The 13664-nt window shown below is 42.6% G+C and overlaps 1 protein-coding gene across 1 annotated transcript in view; it reads left to right on the forward strand.

Annotated features, from left to right (window-relative positions):
- Positions 1-104: 104 nt before the first annotated feature.
- The window catches only part of LOC138971702 (dynein axonemal assembly factor 3-like), a 16590-nt gene continuing 3030 nt past the window's right edge, over positions 105-13664 (forward strand). The window contains exons 1-14 of the mRNA XM_070344482.1: positions 105-330; positions 639-683; positions 1014-1108; positions 1579-1672; positions 2240-2333; positions 2653-2716; positions 3107-3189; positions 3605-3698; positions 4452-4574; positions 6894-7016; positions 7483-7627; positions 7973-8092; positions 10615-10804; positions 12338-12419. Of these exons, the coding sequence (XP_070200583.1) occupies positions 252-330; positions 639-683; positions 1014-1108; positions 1579-1672; positions 2240-2333; positions 2653-2716; positions 3107-3189; positions 3605-3698; positions 4452-4574; positions 6894-7016; positions 7483-7627; positions 7973-8092; positions 10615-10804; positions 12338-12419 (1431 nt within the window). The 5' untranslated portion in view covers positions 105-251. The remainder of the gene's footprint in view (positions 331-638; positions 684-1013; positions 1109-1578; positions 1673-2239; positions 2334-2652; positions 2717-3106; positions 3190-3604; positions 3699-4451; positions 4575-6893; positions 7017-7482; positions 7628-7972; positions 8093-10614; positions 10805-12337; positions 12420-13664) is intronic.

A 13664-nucleotide genomic window follows, 5' to 3' on the forward strand; every position in this document is an offset into this window, starting at 1 on the left:
TAATATACTTATGCTATAACTTCTATTGGTTGTTTGGTAAAGACATCTTGCACGTTTTCTAATAATGTAATTTTTGACCACACATGATCTAGCAATTATTTACTGGGAAGCTAGTTTGTTGAAATATGGCGTCGTGGGGACGGTTTTTGGCATGAATAGACAAGTACACACAGCATACCCAGGACACTTCGGGCTGTAGATCATTGTCGATTTTTTGTTCGGGGTGCACTGATATTTGTCTGACAGGCAAGATGGGAGAAAGAGGGCTTGACGGCTTTGGGACGATTACGTGGTGGGGTTTCAGTCCTGCCGTGGATTTACAAGAAACAGGTGAAACTTCTAGAACTCCTTTGATTTCACATGATACATACAATACAGCACTACTTTATTGGATTTTTGTGTGTGGGCCGTTTTTGTTCCTTTTTCTGCTCTTTCTTTCTTTTTTTCGAGAACTCTTTTTTCTTTTTGGTAAAAGTAAAAACTTTTAAAAGCAAAAGTATCATGAAAGTGAAACACATGTTTCTAGCAAGGATCGTATTCGACCAGTCTGTTTGTAAAATAACTTTGTTAATTTTGATGTCAGTGTCAGGTCTTATCATTTAACATGTACTTATAGTTTCAACTTTTTCTTCTTCCAGGAATTGCAGAGCTCATGAAAAAGCTGGATTTCTATAAAAGTCCAGGTAAGATATCTCTATTGGCAATTGAATGACAGGATCACAGTGCAACTTGGCAGGTCAAGAACAACATAATTCAGTATGAAAAGAAAATTAAGAAGTGAAAAAAGATCTCAATTAAAAAAATTATACAAAAAAGATCTGTCTCCAAGTCTGTACATGACAATCACGCAAACACACAGACAATGATACACACACACGCAAACAGAAACACACACATGCAGAACCACACACACACACACACACATACACACACACTCACACCATAGGTAGGTATTTCTCTTTTTTATGAATGAAGTAAATCTGGGCGTAACATTTTCTTTTGTTTTATGACAGACACTGTCCAGATCTTGGTGATTGGAGCCGGAGATCTCCGCCATGTGCTCACAACAATTGCTCGCAGACACAGACACACCAAGCGGAAACTGCATGTGAGTGGATTGTTATTCCTAATGTATCTGAGACAGAAAAACACTGTCGTAAAATAAACACTGATACCAGTTAACATTGAAAACAAAACACAAAAAGAACAAATTAATCAAATAAAAACAAAAGCAGCCAGTAATCATTGTACATGTAGTATTAAATGTGAATGTTGTGCTGCTACATGTATTGCTAATCTGTTCCTTTATCCAGAGATCTCACAGATGCTAGTGAAGTGCAATGATGATAATAAGTTTTAACGTCCTCTTGGAACCATTTGGCCTATCTTGGGACAATGCTCATCTGCAGCCATACACTCGATCTGATGGAGCATAAATTTAAAACAGAGCCGTGTATAGTTCTAACTTCACTATGACTGATTTATTATATCTGCATGCAATTAAGGTATAGCATGAATGGTGGTTGTGTAGACGTCACTAAAACATATAGTTACAGTGTGAACAATCTTCTTTTTCAGTTCTTCGTCATAGAAACAGCGTTGGAGCTGTATGCACGCCATATGCTGTTTCTGTCTCTTGGCCTGGAGATGCAGAAGAGAATGGGATTACAAGGTAACTTCACTGTCAGAAAACGTGAACAAAGCATTTACACAGTTGTATTTGGAGAAGTTTAAATTTACCCAAGTATTTAGATTAAATTTAGTCTCTCAGTCATATCCCTGTCAAAACAAAAAGTGTTTTGGTGTTTACTATTGTGTATTATCTTGAATGCATTTTACATTTTCTTTACAATCTACATCAGTAGCACTAGCAGGGCTGCCGGATCTTAGGGGGGCAGGGTTCCCGGGTTCCGAAAGCCCGACCTTACCTGGCAAATGTACCAATTATCTCAAAAAAAGACCTAAAATACTCTTTTCAAATGCTGAATTTTAACAGGATGTGGGAAGCCTTGCACCCATACTCCCCACCAGCCCCGATTCACCTGCCTCATTTGGGAAGCCCCTCCCTTTCATTCACTAGGTAAAGGGCTGACTATAGCAGTATAGGCACTGAAAGCAACATTTTCAGATTGTCACAAGGAATGTAGATGCATAGTTTAAGGAAGGACTGTTGCTGTTGGTGTCAGGATGTTTAGACGACAGCAGTTGATTTTTGTTAATGTCTTGTTTGTTTTGACAGAAAAGACAGAACTGTTCCTGGAATTGTACGGCAACACTTTGGTGCGAAAACAGACTGCAGATTATGTGTCGAAGATGTCAACAGAGTTCATCAAGTAAGGTTGTTTGTTTGTTTGTGTATATAATGCATACATGTGGTATATTTGTGTGTGTGTTTGGGTGGGTGGGTGTGGGTGTGTGTTAGCTTGTGTCCAGGGTTGCAGTTGTTCAGTAAAGGAATTATTTTCTTATTATTATTAGTTTGTTTGAAGAGGAGATCAAGGGGTTATGCTGCTTTGGAGGGCTACTCTGATTTGAATCGGGACCAGCATATATGATTCTTTTAACCTACACTTTCACACTGCATGCTCATTAATTAGCATGCTTCAGATATAATGTCTATGTTGCATTAATAACTGGATTTTTCGATTGTAGAATGGTGACAGACAGCGATTACTTGGAGAAGAAGTTGCCATGTCTGGATCTCGCTCAACTGAAGGTATGCTGTTGTTTTTATTTTATTTTTTGATATTTACAAACATGTGATTTTCCTGTTTTCTTTGCTGAGTGTGAGAAATACTTAATTACTGTATTTGTGTTTTACAATGACTCTTGCAATGTCTCTCTGTTGTCTCAGTGGTAGTAACAAATGACCAAATCTTAAAGAACATGTTCATTTTGGATTAAATGTAGATCAAAGTTAAGATTTTTTTCCCCAGAGTATTTTTGTGTGTGTGTGTGTAGGCTATGTACGTGTCAGTTTAAAATAGGATTCTGACATTGTAGAGAAAATGCTTATACAGAACTCTATTAAATATGTGAAGCAAGAACAGAATCAGAATGAGTCATGTTGATAATATTTATATGTTTGCTATATTTTTTGTTTTAGTTCAAAGAGAGAGATTTCCTCGAAGGTATCTTCAAATTCTGGCGAGATTCCAAACCTGAGGCTTATGATCCCAAAAAGTGCTGGTGAGTATAAGGTTGGAATTATGTGAAGGAGAGAAAGTAACAAACAAAGAAAGACAAACAGAAAAAAATGAAAGAATGCTAGAAAGAAAGAAAGAAAGACAGAAAGAAAGAACGGACACAGGGAAGAAAAAAGGAGAAAGAAAATCTCCATTACCTTTGAGTATGTGTATCGTTGGGACAAAACGAACACATGGACAGACATTTTGATTTACTTTGTTCTCACCCAACCTAGAGCTGTTTTTGATACTTGTATTCATATGTTTGCTAGCAGGCTATAAGAACTGATTGGTTGGCTCACAGTAGCTGTAAAAGTATAAGTGGTTCAACCATGTCAGGTTATGTCAGGCACATGGAAAAGATTTGTGTTTAAAGCTCACACATTTTTTTGAATTCATTCTCTTATTTTGTTTTTCAGGGAGCTTCGTTTGAGACAGCATCTGCGTGTGCGCTATGACTCACGGTACAATGCATACGACTGGGATCATGCCATGGTCTTACAGGACAGAGGGGTGAGGTTCTTACTGAGTTAGCTCTGTGTGTGTGTGTGTGTGTGTGTGTGTGTGTGTGTGTGTGTGTGTGTGTGTGTGTGTGTGTGTGTGTGTGTGTTTCTGCACTATGACTCGAGGTACAATGCATACGACTGGGATCACGCCATGGCCTTACAGGACTGAGGGGTGAGGTTCTTACTGTGTTGGCCGCTTCGTAGATAGTTTTAATGCACTTTTTTTTTTCATTGACCTGTGTGTGTTTGTTTGTTTGTGTGTGTGTGTGTGTGTGTGTGTGTGTGTGTGTGTGTGTGTGTGTGTGTGTGTGTGTGTGTGGTAAACCGTGACATGTGTTTGTGTGTGTGCACGCAGGTGTGTGTGTGTGTGTGTGTGTGTGCATGCGTTTCTCTGTGTGTGTGTGTATGTGTGTGTGTGTGTGTGTGTGTGTGCAAAGCAAAGGGATTCTTTCGTGTTTAGTTTCCAGATTTCATTCTGACTAGGCCAATTATCACTACTTCTAATGAAGAACTGATCCTGCACAGAATGTGGTACTAACGCCCACCCCGTACTTCAGGGAAAAACCATGCATACACTTGCATGGGCCACATTCCTGTTCAATATGTTCATCACGTGCACGCAGTATATCTGCACAAAATCTGAGGGAGTTTTTCTGTGACATTAGCAACTTTGTATTTAGCATGTAGCTGCTGTGCTGAATACATCCATGTAATCAATGTCAGACGAAATAGCCTATTTTTATTTTCTGAATGCTGACAGGTTAGTATCATCCACATTCAAGAATACAAGAGATGGCGGGAGACAGGAGAAGCCTTCAGTGTCAGAGAGGGAACCTACGACGTTCCCAACAAGACGATGGCCTCTGCCATGGTGCTCAGACACGTAAGTCCTGCATCTGAAACACTGGTAACTTTGCAGTCTGAGATGAGTTCCTTTACATTGGTCATATCAACTGCAATAAAAAGACAACCTTTGTAGTACTATCAACTGTGTCACAACCCAGCCTCTTGTAACTGACCTCTTCCCACAACTGGTACCAATAGTTCAAAATAAAAGTACATGATGCACCCTAGACGATCTTACCAGCACAGCATCCTTACTTTATTAGCTCTGCTCTGTACCAAGCTCTAATACTGTATACTGCTTTCCCTCTACTCCGCTCTGTACCAAGCTCTAATACTGTATACTGCTTTCCCTCTACTCCGCTCTGTACCAAGCTCTGATACTGTATACTGCTTTCCCTCTACTCCGCTCTGTACCAAGCTCTGATACTGTATACTGCTTTCCCTCTACTCCGCTCTGTACCAAGCTCTGATACTGTATACTGCTTTCCCTCTACTCCGCTCTGTACCAAGCTCTGATACTGTATACTGCTTTCCCTCTACTCCGCTCTGTACCAAGCTCTGATACTGTATACTGCTTTCCCTCTACTCCGCTCTGTACCAAGCTCTGATACTGTATACTGCTTTCCCTCTACTCCGCTCTGTACCAAGCTCTGATAATGTATACTGCTTTCCCTCTACTCCGCTCTGTACCAAGCTCTGATACTGTATACTGCTTTCCCTCTACTCCGCTCTGTACCAAGCTCTGATACTGTATACTGCTTTCCCTCTACTCCGCTCTGTACCAAGCTCTAATAATGTATACTGCTTTCCCTCTACTCCGCTCTGTACCAAGCTCTAATACTGTATACTGCTTTCCCTCTACTCCGCTCTGTACCAAGCTCTGATACTGTATACTGCTTTCCCTCTACTCCGCTCTGTACCAAGCTCTGATACTGTAGACTATACTGCTTTCCCTCTACTCCGCTCTGTACCAAGCTCTGATACTGTATACTGATTTCCCTCTACTCCGCTCTACTAGAGAATATTACACCTACCTATAGAATAGACATTCGTCTGATGTTCTGATGCAGCTGAGAGTGTGTACACTTTAGCCTCTGATCATCAATATCATCGTTAACGAAAAACATCATATCATGACAGTAACCTCACAGTCTGAGATGATTACAGTGGTCAACCTGTAATGAAAAGACCCCTTTGGGGCCAACAGAAAGTGTCTGTAAGTTGCAGGTGGCCTTTCATTCGAGGGATTATTTGGTTGAATTTGAGTCTGCTATTAATAAAGCAAAGTCAACTTGGTAAAGGTTACTTCATGGAGCTCGCAGCACAAAGCTTTGGCACTGACTTTTCAGTGAAAAGACTTTGCGAAGTCTTTGCGAAGCCAATATCAAGCTCAATTAAGCACAAAGGGACAGTATGAAGTGTTGTGTACTGGGAGGTGTCCTCTCAGCGGAAAGGCTTGATATTACAGGGACCACTGTACTACTACAAAGTATGCAGATATTCCCTGCATATCCATGGAGTTGTTTCATATGCAAACATGTCATGTTTTATGCATGTTTGTTGCATTTTACAGTTTTTGAGTCACTTGAGAAAAAGTGACTCTATGTAATCGGTCAGTGTTAGTCTGTCCGGCCGGCCGTCCGGCCGGCCGTAGACACCACCTTAACGTTGGACTTTTCTCGGAAACTATCAAAGCGATCGGGCTCATATTTTGTTTAGTCGTGACCTCCAATGACCTCTACACTTTAACGATGGTTTCGTTGACCTTTGACCTTTTTCAAGGTCACAGGTCAGCGTCAAAGGAAAAATTAGACATTTTATATCTTTGACAAAGTTCATCGGATGTGATTGAAACTTTGTAGGATTATTCTTTACATCAAAGTATTTACATCTGTAGCCTTTTACGAACGTTATCAGAAAAACAAGGGAGATAACTAGCCTTTTCTGTTCGGCAACACACAACTTAACGTTGGGCTTTTCTCGGAAACTATAAAAGTGACCGGGCTCAAATTTTATGTGAACGTGACTCATTGTGTTGTGAATAGCAATTTCTTCCTGTCCATCTGATGCCTCATATAATATTCAGAACTGCGAAAGTGACTCGATCGAGCGTTTGCTCTTCTTGTATATATAATATATGATTTAATTCATTATTGTACTTTTCTCAGATCGAAGCCTTGTAATATCAGTTGTTATTGTCGCTCTGATGCTGTGATGCATACATTTTCTTCTTCTTCTTCGTCGTTCGCTATGCATACATTTGAGTTTATTTTTGAGTGTATTGGATCATCAGTGCCAATTGTAGAAGCTCGATCATCCGACTGTAATTGCTGTTGTTGCTGTGACTGTGTTTCAGGATGGTGAGAAATACGCCAGGAGGGGTTACTGGGGTGACATCGTGGTCAGTCCATATGTTCCGCTGGGCATTGAGAGCGAGGAGAGATCTTTCTTCAAGAAGTCCAACAATGTCCACACAAAGGTGAAGACTCGCACATTCAAAGCTGTCAATTATTTTCCCTTGCGTTTTGAAATGTGTCAAAGTAAGAGATTACAGTGGAACCCCCTTTTCAGGGCCTTAATAAATATGAGAAAGTTGGGGGGGGGGTTAGGGCCGGGTCTCGAAAAGGAAATTCCACTGTATGTCAAATAGTTGAGATTCAGATAGTTTTCAATCAATCTGTTTCTAACATACTATGTAATAATCGGAAGGAGGGTGTATATAGTTGTGGCTATGGGATGTAATTGCTACTGTCAGTGAGTAAACATATGCTTGACAGAATTTGAATCTTTCAATGTTTACCCTGGGATTTTTTAAGCAAGGCTTTGAAACACATAACTTTGTGACCAGCTAAACTTTTGATTGACTATTTCACTAGATGGAAGTACTAGCATGCAAGAAGCAGAGTTGCATTTCAACATCTTGCCTTCTTTTTGCTTTCTTTCAGACTGCAGAAGATGTGGCGGAATTCAACGTGTTGGCCATGTTCCATGAGTTGACACTCAGTGAGCGTTACTCACTGCCAGCTGGTGACCCAAAGACTGATGACAAATCAAAGCAAGAACAGAAAGACACTGGACCAAAATTACAAGGTAATGTGCATACCTTGGATGTACAGATTTTGAGCGTCCATTTATGGAAATCAAGAATGTAGCTCACATGATAGCTAGCTGTATTCTGATGACCAATAACCTGATTAAGCCCTGTTTCAGGTCCCAATGAGTGAATCTCAAATGGTTGCTCTTCTTTCAGTCATTTCCACGGGGTCAATTCAGGACTATGTCCATCTGAAGGTTGAAAAGTGTGTTTATGTTGTTAGAATATTTCTTGAAATTTGTTTGGTTACTGACATGAGTACGTTGTAATCAACATGTCAGCAGTTTACAAGGTGTGTGTGGTGAAAGACAGTTTACATTAAGGTTAATATTTGTGAACAGAAATCACAGAAGAAGAGGAGGAGGAAGAAACAGAAGCAGGGGAGAGCAGCACAGAACAGGGAGACAACTCTACAGCTGCCTCAACAGAGAAACCTCAGCGACCTCTTGATCTTGAATATGGTAAATATAAAGCAGGGACAGAAACATTTTTCCAATAATAACAGATCCAACATCTTTGTGTAAATAATTAAACAATTTTTGTTATATGAGTTTATTTATAAAAAATTAATTGATTGATTTTTAAATCAATTTATTAATTTATTTGTTTTACTTTTGAGACCATGTAAAATTGCTTTTTGCTGTGCTCTGAAGAAGTACAGAGACAAAAAGACCCTAAGAAGTGTTAATACTGGTACGTAAGGAACTGGCAATGTTTATTTGAGAGAAAGTTTTGTTTAAAACAAAAGGTTTAATGTGCATCTTACTCTTCTTGTTTTTTCTCTCCATGCGGCCCTAGACCCTCTCGGCACTTCATTCGGCCCTAGACCCTCTTGGCACTCCATTCGGCCCTAGACCCTCTCGGCACTTCATTCGGCCCTAGACCCTCTTGGCACTCCATTCGGCCCTAGACCCTCTCGGCACTCCATGCGGCCCTAGACCCTCTCGGCACTCCATGCGGCCCTAGACCCTCTCGGCACTCCATTCGGCCCTAGACCCTCTCGGCACTCCATGCGGCCCTAGACCCTCTCGGCAGTCCATGCGGCCCTAGACCCTCTCGGCACTCCATTCGGCCCTAGACCCTCTCGGCACTCCATTCGGCCCTAGACCCTCTCGGCACTCCATTCGGCCCTAGACCCTCTCGGCACTCCATTCGGCCCTAGACCCTCTCGGCACTCCATTCGGCCCTAGACCCTCTCGGCACTCCATGCGGCCCTAGACCCTCTCGGCACTCCATGCGGCCCTAGACCCTCTCGGCACTCCATGCGGCCCTAGACCCTCTCGGCACTCCATTCGGCCCTAGACCCTCTCGGCACTCCATTCGGCCCTAGACCCTCTCGGCACTCCATGCGGCCCTAGACCCTCTCGGCACTCCATGCGGCCCTAGACCCTCTCGGCAGTCCATGCGGCCCTAGACCCTCTCGGCACTCCATTCGGCCCTAGACCCTCTCGGCAGTCCATGCGGCCCTAGACCCTCTCGGCACTCCATTCGGCCCTAGACCCTCTCGGCACTCCATGCGGCCCTAGACCCTCTCGGCACTCCATTCGGCCCTAGACCCTCTCGGCACTCCATGCGGCCCTAGACCCTCTCGGCACTCCATTCGGCCCTAGACCCTCTCGGCAGTCCATGCGGCCCTAGACCCTCTCGGCACTCCATTCGGCCCTAGACCCTCTCGGCACTCCATTCGGCCGGGACAAATCTCTATAAGGACCACTTTTGGCTGGACCCTTGGGGGATCATTATAGACAGGATTGACAATTAAGGGAAGTGCCAAAAGTGGTCCCTATAGAGAGAAGTTGGTCGTGTAATGGACAGGTCAATTTGATAGGAAATAACTTGGTCCGAGATCCTTTGGCAGGGCCGGACTACCGGGGGGGTTATGGGGGTTGCGCAACCCCCCCCCCCCCCCCCTAGCCTAAACATGTACCTTACTTATTTAATTTTTTTTATTATTGCTTATTTTATGCCGTTTCATGCAAGGAGCGACCATTTTCCTATCTCAGAATATGACCTACCCATCAGCTTCAGGGGGCTTCGCCCCCTGACCCCCACAACGAGTGTGTGGGGGGGGTGGTTCTAGGGTTTCCGGACCCCCCCCCAGCCAAAAAAAAATAAAAATATTGAATGAGGTATGCATTTCTTTATTTTACATTGAGTTTCAATTTTTGGGGTATTAATCAGTGACAAAATCTGCTGCCTGAAACTGGTAATGATCATCCTCAGAATGCACCAGATTGCACCATTTTGCATCCTTTTTTTCAAAATTTTCCGGGGGGGCATGCCCCCGGACCCCCCTAGCAAGCTAGGCGCTTCGCGCCGTCGTTCACACCCATATCTTCACAATATACTTTTGAAAAAAACCACCCATAAAATGAACTGATCCGCCCCTGCCACCAGGGGGGACATCCCCCTGGGCCACCACTGGCAACCCCCCCCCCTCCTCTTCGCCTAGTCCGGCCCTGTTTGGGGTGGTGGTGCTGGGCAGCCAGGTGGTCATTATTAGCATATGGTGACCAGGGTGGTGGTGCTGGGCAGGTGGTCATTATTAGCGGATGGTGACCAGGGTGGTGGTGTTGGGCAGGTGGTCATTATTAGCGGATGGTGACCAGGGTGGTGGTGTTGGGCAGGTGGTCATTATTAGCGGATGGTGACCAGGGTGGTGGTGTTGGCCAGGTGGTCATTATTAGCGGATGGTGACCAGGACGGTGGTGCTGAGCAGGTGGTCATTATTAGCGGATGGTGACCAGGGCTGGGGTACACAAAGCGAAAGTGGGCGCCACCCAACCGGGTGAGAACAAATCAAGGGGTCTGATTGGTTGACATCACGACAAACCTCTATTTCAACCAATCTAACACCGCGGCTGACTTCCACCCGGTCGGTAACTTTCTCGTGCGTCTCTGCCCTGGGCAGGTTCAACCTTAGCAGTGTACTATAAACAAGGGAGCAAATTCACACCGTCCAATTTCATTCTGCAATTTACAGAGTCGCTGCCCCTGGATGATGTGAAGGTGACGTTCCTGCCCCTGGGATGTGCAGAGGAGCTTCACAAGCGCAGCAAGTACCAGAAAGCATTCGACGTGGTGTACTTCGGGAACAGCCTGGTGCACCATTTGAAGCCTGAGTTCAACGCTCTCTTTGCTGATCGCTGTACCGTTCTCATAGAGTCTGCTTTGTAAGTGTTGCGACATGAAATTGTGCATGCTACACAGTCAGTAGTATGCATGCAATCACACACATTACTTGTAATACACACACACGCACGCATGCACGCACACACACACTCGCATGTATACACACACACACTTACTGCGTCGTGATATAGTAAAGCCATATCGTTGTCGTCCTGGAATTTGTTGACGTAACTCGATTCTTGGCGATTTTGATGTTTTTGTGCTTTACACTAAGTAAATCATTCTCCATGAGAAATATTCTCTAAAATTTGACGGACAATACATGATTGAACATTCTTTTATCTTTCTATCCATGTAAATACCAGGTATAAATATTAATACTATTTCATAATGAAATTAATCATTTTTGGCCTTCTGCTGAGAAGCTGTCTAAAATTAGTAAAGCCGAAATTCCATGACGTAGTTGATATGCAGAGATATTGCACTGATTGATTGCAGCATCATGCAGAATAATTAGATGATGAAGTGCTTGAAGTCTCACGACGCTTTACAAACCCATCATACAATACAAGCATTAATAGTTACCATTTTATAAACAAAGTGTGTGTGAAATCCTTGTATGCTGTATCAAAGTTGACTGGAAGAGAGTGTTTACGCAGGGGCGGATCCAGGGGGGATTTCCTGGGTTTCTGGACACCCCCCCCCCCTCCCAGCCTAAAAAAGAAAAAGAAAAAAAAATGATTTTTAAAATTTTTTTTTTAAATGAATATAAAGAAAACCTGATGGCTCAGATTGCACCAGATTGCTCCATTTTCCTTGATTCTTAGCAACATTTTCCGGGGGGGGGGGGGGGCGGGGCATTCCCCTTGACCCTCTAGTAGCCGGCCTTTGTCTTCTAAATGATTGTTTTGGAAGGTAGTTGGGTCATTTGCTGGCTCGGGTTGCACCACATCGGTCAATCTTCCTTGTTTTGATCCAAATTTGTATTCTTACATTTACTTTTTTTTGAAGATTTATTAGGGGAAGTTACTTGGCTCAGATTGCACCAGATTGCTCAATTTTTTTTGCCCTCAACTAAACGCTTTGCGTCGTTGAATTGTCACAAAAAGAAATTTGGAAACCCTTCCTCAAGAATTATGTGATCCGCCCCTGTTACGTCACCACAACAGGTGGCAGGCCAGTGACCGCCAAAGTGACTGAAAATGTTGACAAGAAGGAATAGGAAACGTTTCTTGTATGTGCAGAATTTTAATTGCATTCTCCAACTCCCACAGTATTTAATTGTAAGAGAAAGAATACTGTCTATGTATCATGTATGCTATTGCTATCACCCACTCTGCAGACTTGGAAAAAAAAAGGAACTATTTCAGCCAAAACAAAATGTAGTGAACCTCACGTACTTTCTTCAACCTGGCATGTCAACAGATTGTATACATTTTTTTTTTTTTATACCGATCCTTACCTTTTTTTTTTAAGAGTATAGATTGGGATGTTGGGCGTGGTCCTTACAAGATGGCCGCTCGGAAGCCAGTCTTGTTAGTGAAGAAGATGATAATGGTGCGTGATGTGTGCAGGATGATGCTGGAGATCAAGAAGGAGCAGGTCCAGCAGTATGTCAACAAGGTCTCCACTATGGCACAGGATGCCGGGTGCAAGGTAACACAAATCGTTTGGATCATGAAACAAGTGTTGGTAGTTGAGAGAGAGAGAGAGAGAGAGACAATGACAATGACAATGACAATGACAATGACAATTCTTTATTTTACAAGGGTAACAGAATAAGCATTGGTATACTTTTTTGCATCTGGCCCTCGCCCTAAAGAGGGACTAAATCTACTATAAAAACTACTACTACTACTACTACAATACTTACATAATTAGTAAAACAGGATAAGTTTATGTACATACGTGCATTATATGAAACATTGTAGTTTATACATGTTCATGACAAGGTGCAAAGCAAAAATTTGCAAGTCAATTAGAGTAAGAATACTATGCAATAGTACATCAACTCTGCAAGACAATGGATATTATGCAGAACATCATAATTTCATAAACAAAACAATAAATCAAAAGTGAGTGACTGTGTCTCAAAGGACATAACAATCAAGAATATACTATTTTCATTAAATGGGATATATATTTGTTTTTGAAAGAATCTGTGCTGGTAGCTTCCCGTAAGGCATTTGGAAGAGCGTTCCAGAGACGGCCACCTGAATAAACTAGACTAGACTTAAATAAGTCTATCCTAGGAAGAGGAGTGTTAAATTTCATAAGGTGGTGTGAATTCTTCAAAGAGAACTTTGAACAAATGGTTTGGGGTAAAGTTTCGGATATAGAGAGAGAGAGAGAGAGAGAGAGAGAGAGAGACAGAGACAGAGAGAGAGAGACAGAGACAGACAGACAGAACGAGAGAGAGAGAGAGAGAGTGTGTGTGTGTGTGTGTGTGTGTGTGTGAATCAGAATCAGAATTTATTGTCATTAAAGCACATAGCCTATTGACACATTCAAGATACATAAGTACAGGAAAAATAGCAATATAACATAACATACATGTAATACAAAACCAAGTGGAACAGGGTGAACAAAGAGGACCTGAAGATGAGCATAGGTTATTGAGGACAGTCGGAAGACGCATTGCATCTGCGTAGTTGAAAACAATCGTACACATATTTTGCCAATTGCCTTTGGATGTCGCTGTCAGTGAACAGAGAACTGACTCTTATTTCATCACTGCCGGTGGAAGTATTCGGTAATAACTGTTGCCTGAGATGAGCATATATTGTACATGAATCAAGGAAGTGAAGTTCATCCTCCACCACTCCACAGTTTCTGCATAGTCTTTCCTCCCTTGGTGTTCCCGTGTATCTGCCCTTTTCGATTTCTAAGTCATGGGCACTT

Source organism: Littorina saxatilis, linkage group LG7, assembly GCF_037325665.1.
Source record: "Littorina saxatilis isolate snail1 linkage group LG7, US_GU_Lsax_2.0, whole genome shotgun sequence".
NCBI classification, from domain to species: domain Eukaryota; kingdom Metazoa; phylum Mollusca; class Gastropoda; order Littorinimorpha; family Littorinidae; genus Littorina; species Littorina saxatilis.